The sequence below is a fragment of the Mandrillus leucophaeus genome, unplaced genomic scaffold (assembly GCF_000951045.1).
Source record: "Mandrillus leucophaeus isolate KB7577 unplaced genomic scaffold, Mleu.le_1.0 Scaffold491, whole genome shotgun sequence".
In the NCBI taxonomy this organism is placed as follows: domain Eukaryota; kingdom Metazoa; phylum Chordata; class Mammalia; order Primates; family Cercopithecidae; genus Mandrillus; species Mandrillus leucophaeus.
This window is the reverse complement of record NW_012105265.1, coordinates 1,047,791-1,053,832: the sequence shown is the minus strand read 5'-3', so window position 1 is coordinate 1,053,832 and position 6,042 is coordinate 1,047,791. Positions and strand designations below refer to the sequence as shown.

At 36.4% G+C, this 6,042-nt stretch overlaps 1 protein-coding gene across 4 annotated transcripts in view; it reads right to left on the bottom strand.

Moving 5' to 3' along the window:
• ZCCHC9 (zinc finger, CCHC domain containing 9) overlaps nucleotides 1-6,042 on the bottom strand; it is an 11,068-nt gene that overhangs the window by 3,067 nt on the left and 1,959 nt on the right. For all 4 annotated transcript variants that reach the window (XM_011995566.1, XM_011995567.1, XM_011995565.1 and 1 more), the window contains exons 2-4: nucleotides 4,410-4,807; nucleotides 1,017-1,167; nucleotides 699-791 (exon numbers count right to left, since the gene is read on the bottom strand). In XM_011995566.1, the coding sequence (XP_011850956.1) occupies nucleotides 699-791; nucleotides 1,017-1,167; nucleotides 4,410-4,790 (625 nt within the window). In that variant the 5' untranslated portion in view covers nucleotides 4,791-4,807. The remainder of the gene's footprint in view (nucleotides 1-698; nucleotides 792-1,016; nucleotides 1,168-4,409; nucleotides 4,808-6,042) is intronic.

Genomic DNA, 6,042 nt, shown 5'->3' with positions numbered 1-6,042 from the left:
GGCCAAAGCCCCCGAGCTAGTGAGTGGCAGTGCTGGCACTATAACCCAAGTCTGACCAACTCCAAAAGCTACGCTTTTCACTGGACTTCTCCAGGGGGACACCCAGGACACGACACAAGAAATGTCTAGAGCCTGATGGCACCAGCCATCACATCAACAGATAACAGCCTCCTCCTTAAAGCTTTAGACTGCATAGACTTTACTGTGTGAACCTTAATTACCCAAGTTAAAGAGAAAAAAGCTACATAATCCCATGCCAGACAAATAACTAAGAAAAAAAATTCAGACGCAAACATTACTACAGTATTGAATCATGTGTACCCACCCTTCCACCAAAATGGTATGCTGGCTGAGGCTGAATATATAATACGATTTTAAAAACCTCATATTAGCTTGAGATATATATAATACCTCTGCTTCTGTTATGTCTAAAAGTAGAAATGTATAATAGTCTCACAAATGATGAAGCAAGCACAGTTGGAAATACACACCTTAGTTTTTTCTGATTTGTTTTATTAACATATGAAGTCAAACTGCACAAAAAGCCCAGTACATATAATAGCACTTGATAAAAATAATGTAATTCTCAAGGTTTTGCAATTTATTCAAGAATTTATTCAAGAACTGATTGAGTGTAAACTAAATCACAACTGCACGATAACTCACCATTTCTGCTATATGAGGGTAACAGTACTTACCATCAGCATAGAGGCCTTTGGGATTATCCGGACAAGATCTAGACAGGTGCCCCATTTCTCCACAAACAAAACATTTTGCAAAAGGAAATTCGCCTGTAAAAATCAACAGTTCCTATTCAGTTGACAATACATATGGCAAGTCATAAAATTCACATTAACACTGAATAAAAAATATTTTTACATAACTTAAAATTTAATCTCATATGATTTCCAAATACTAAGCGGCACACTCTTAACAAATTGTGTTAAAAATATACCTAGGGTGCTATTTATTGGCTTTCCCCATGAACAAAGCAAAACACTGAAAGAAACACATACCAAGAGCTGGGTCTACTTTAGCCTTACACTTGGTTATTTCGTGCTCTGTGGACCCACACCTGTAACATATCCCAGTGCCCATGTCTTGATTTTCAAGGGCGGCAGGGCAATCTGCAATTCCATGACCAGGTTTTCTACAATGGAAACACACCTGGGAAAACAAAATGTGGGTTGGACACTGCAAAACTATACCAGTGACTTTATTAATTCTTGTTATCAAAAACATATTTAAAACATTTCTCATCTTATTTAGCTCTTTTTCTGAAATCTCAATATTTTATTTGTAGAAAAAAGGTTTCATACATTCCTAAACAATGAGATGTCCTTTCCATCAGAGGGTTTCATTGCTTCTGAAAACCTCAATCGATAAATCTATCAATCTCAGGAACAATGTTATATATGTGGCTTTGTAGAAGGCAATTGCTTAAATGAATTGAGCAAATATGGACTATTCATTTTATAACTGGAATGTCTGCAGTAGAAAAATGGTGTTTTCTATAGGAAATGGGCAGTGGCTATAAAAATTATCACTCAAAATTTGTATTTGTGTATAATTACGTACTCAAAATTTTTAAAAAATTAATATTTTTTTTAAAGTTCACATAATTGAATGAATTTGGGTCAAATGTTTCCATTCAAGTTACGATTCAAACCATAAGATATATTTCATAGCAAAAAGTATATCCTTGTTTTTGTACCCTAAATACACTTTTTTTTTTTTTTAAGATGGAATCTCGCTGTCAGCAGGCTGGAGTGCAGTGGCGTGATCTTGGCTCACTGGAACCTCTGCCTCCTGGGTTCAAATTATTCTCCTGCCTCAGCCTCCCTAGTAGCTGGGATTACAAGCACGAGCCACCACGCCCAGATAATTCTAGTATTCTTAGTAGAGACAGGGTTTCACCATGTTGGCCAGGATGGTCTCAATCTCCTGACCTGGTGATCCACCTGCCTCAGCCTCCCAAAAGTGCTGGTATTACAGGTGTGAGCCACCACGCCTGGCCATACACATTCTTTAATATTCAGAAATAGGTTTCATTTTTAGAATATATGCACAATACATTTTAAAGGAATAATTTACTCTGAGATGAATTATTTGGCTCCAACATAAAACTGAGTAATAGTTATTTACAGAAATTTGAAGAATTTTTTTGCTGCAATAAATGAGAACATCAACCATAATCAAAGATGGCAGATATTTAAACTATTTTATTTAAGCTGGAAAAAGATATATATATTTCTTGGATAATAAATATTCATTTAATTATGTTTTTCAAAATAAGCACAGGTTTTTTTAAAAAGCAAATTCAACCGGCAAAATAAAACATTTATTTTGCAACTCTGTCCTTTTTTTCCTACTTAATAAAATACTGAAAAAGAATGAGTCCCTTTAAATTCTTCAGTAACTTGTACATTTAGAATGAGCTGGTCCAAAAAAAAAGAAGCTGCATTTATTATACAAATGCAGGAAAAGCTACTGCTAAAACCTGCATCACCACCATAGAAGTCTTGGCTTTTTGGTGAAGTCAAAGTGGTCTCTATTAAGCTGAGACTACTGCCTTAGTTCACAGCCTTCTCCTTTAAAACCTAATCATCACTTACTACAACATTTTTGAATGGTCCTTAAGTTTAATGTAGATGGGATTGTGAAGCGCTGATTGTAAATTTCAATAGCATAATCAGTTTATTAGCATTTAAGGACTGATACTTAGTATAAGGTATTAAAAAAAATAGCAAGGAAGTAAATTAACAACAGGTCACAACAAGCCATATACTATTTATATAGCACTCCCCTTTTTAAAAAACAATATCCTTCCCCACTTAATTACAAACATAATGCTTAAGAGATCATAACAGTAAATGTTTTCAAATGGTATGCAATTCACCATACTACCTATGTCAACTAAACTGACTTAAAATATTTAAAAATAGTTAACTTAGACAAAACTCTATCCTGATACCAATAGAAATGTTATCCTTTCTATCCAAATTTATCCATAAGGAATGTTTCATCAGTATTATCTCTAAATAATTATCTTTAAATAGAACAATGCATAGACTAATCTTGCAAACAGCCAAAAGACACATTTATAGAGGCTGTTAACATTTCAAGCCTGCATTGGTGCAAACAGTGCTCTACATATAGTAATACTAATAAAAAATAAAAGTATAACTAGCAACAAGTCTTCATTCTTATGAAGTGGCGTGCTAGGAGACTTGGGAAACTCACTTAGAGAAGGGAAATAATTATAGTGAGTATTTCATCCCCTTTGCCTGACATACTTTAAAATCTAGGGCTAGGCATTACAGAAAGAAACCTGCTGCCCCCAGCATTCCTCTGAATGTAATATGGGGGAGGGAGGAAGCAATGACTAGGGAGTGTCAAGGACTTAATTCTGCTATTACTCTGCTCTAACTAGTGTGACTCCTATGTACCTCTTTCCTGTGCTTCAGTATTTCATAGATAAAGAATATCCTTTCCAAGTAATAGGGACCCACACACATTTAATCTGTTGTACTTTATCTTCTTCATAATTTTGGCATTTTCTCAATGCTAATTTGAAAAAGGGGCTATTGGAAGGTGAGGATAGGTTTTGGGTTTTTTGGAAGACAAACTCTCGTTTTGTCACCCAGACTGAAATGCAGCGGTTGATCACATGGTTCACTGTAGCCTTGACCTCCCAGGCTCAATCCTCCTGCTTCAGCTGGCGGTAGTAGCTGGGATCACAGGTGTGTACCACCACACCTGGCTAATTTTTTTTTTTTTTTTTTGGTAGAGATGGGGTCTCCCTATGTTGCCCTGGCTGCTCTTTAACTCCTGGGCTCAAGTGATCCTCCTGCCTCAGCCTCCCACAGTGCTGGGATCACGGGCACGGGCTACCACATCTGGTCTATAACATAGGTTTTGAAGTCAGGCTGGGTTTGAATTTTACCTCTGCTACTAGCTAAGTGGCTTTCACAAGTTATTTAATCTGTCTGCACTTCAGTGTTTGCCATCCATAATATGGGAATAATGCCATCACCTTTGCTGTGTTGTTGTGATAATTAACCAGTACATCATGTGCCTAGTATATATGTGCTAAAAAAGTACTAGTCCTTAAAATGATGCTCTATGAATCTGGGACATAATGGTAACCAGATCCTGCTAAGATATATATGTATGTGAGTATAAGAATAGTTTCCAGCCCAGGTGTGGTGGTGGGCGCCTGTAGTCCCAGCTACTTGGGAGGCTGAGGCAGGAGAATGGCGTGAACCCGGGGGGCGGAGCTTGCAGTGAGCCGAGATTGCGCCACTGCACTCCAGCCTGGGGCACAGAGCAAGACTCCGTCTCAAAAAAAAAAAAGAATAGTTTCCAGCTAAATAAAGTAAATAACATGGTAGAAGCGATGCTCTCACCATTGCATTTTTCTTTGCCGCTTGTCTTTTTAATCTTCTTCCTTCCCGTCGACTGTCTTTCTTTAAAGCAACTGCAATTTCTTCCCTTACTTCCTCACTGTCTGTTGCTACAATTTGCCCATTGTGAACCATCTGTGAATTCTGTCTTAGGTATTCCATGAATCCATTCACATCTTCATTTAAGTACTCCTTTTTCTTTTTCTTTTTATGTTTTGCTTGGGATGCATCATTTTTGAGGGATAGCCTATTGGCTTCAAGTTGTTTATGCTTTGGTAGGTTTTGGCTTGTTCCCTCAAAGGATCCCTTCTTCATGTCCTCCCATGATGTTGCAGGCAAGGGTCTCTTGTTACATGTGGTACTAACTCGGGCCCACCTGGTCATAATTTCATCAGAGGTACCTTATCAATTTTTAAGACAAGCATGGGTGGTTAGTCATCAACAACAAAAACAGCAAAACTAAAGAGACATGCTATATCACTATATCTCACATATGCCCATACGTTAAACTTTTAATTACTAAAACACTTTTTACTTCAGTTAGATATCTATATACATATTTAATGCTATAATATGCTGCATAGACATGCTTCTAATATAAATCTACCACTTACCAAAAAAGCTGCCACACCAGTTAAAAAAGTTGTGCTTCAAATTGAAAAATTAAGAAATCAAATTGTTTCATAAAATATAAATCAGATAGTAATACAATGAATGCAATTATTCCTTCCACATTCTGCAGTTTTCCTGTTTATTTTCCTCAAGTCCCACAGCTACTTTCTCCCAATCGTCTTGCTTAGTCTGCCATTTCAATGCAACAGTTTGCATAGCGAATTACTAAGTATACAGAAATCATGTCCTTTAATATGAGGTTTGTTGAAATTTCCTGACACAGTTATAAGTAAAACATAAAAAAGTGTTTACTATCACAGGATGATCCCAGGCTTCCTCTCTTACTAATCAAGGTATAAGCGACTTCCAGCCCAGTGATTTCACATCATCTTCGATTCTATTTAAATTATGATTTGAATCATTAAAATACATTTCACACCAAAATCTGTATCTTGTTTTTTATACTCTTAATATCTATGCTTTAATGTTCAGAAATACTTTTCATTTTAGAGCACATACATACTTTAAAGAAGTAATTTATCCTAACACTAATTATTTGGCTCCAACATAAAACGGAACAAAGTTTTGGTCACTCACATCCTAGTAATTTGGAGGATATTTTTTTTCCTGCAATGAATGAGAACATTCAGCCATAATCAAAGATTCATCAGCTACAGTCACATAGTACATAACATTTAGTTCAATAGCGACTGCACATATGATACTGGTCTCAGATGATTATAATGCAGCTGAAAAATTCCTATTGACTTTGTAGCCCTCATAACTTGTAGTCTAACACATTACTCATGTCTGTGGTAATGCTGGTGTAAACAAACCTACTGGGCTGCCAGTCATATACAAGCATAGCGCTTAAAATGATGTACTGACATAATACTAGATAATTATAAGTATTCCAGAAAAAGGCAGTTATCATAGGAATAGACAGCTCCATTCATGTTACTTTCAGTAGGATAAGATGTGGAGGAAGAAAAGAGTGATACTGATGATCCTGACCCGGTGTAGG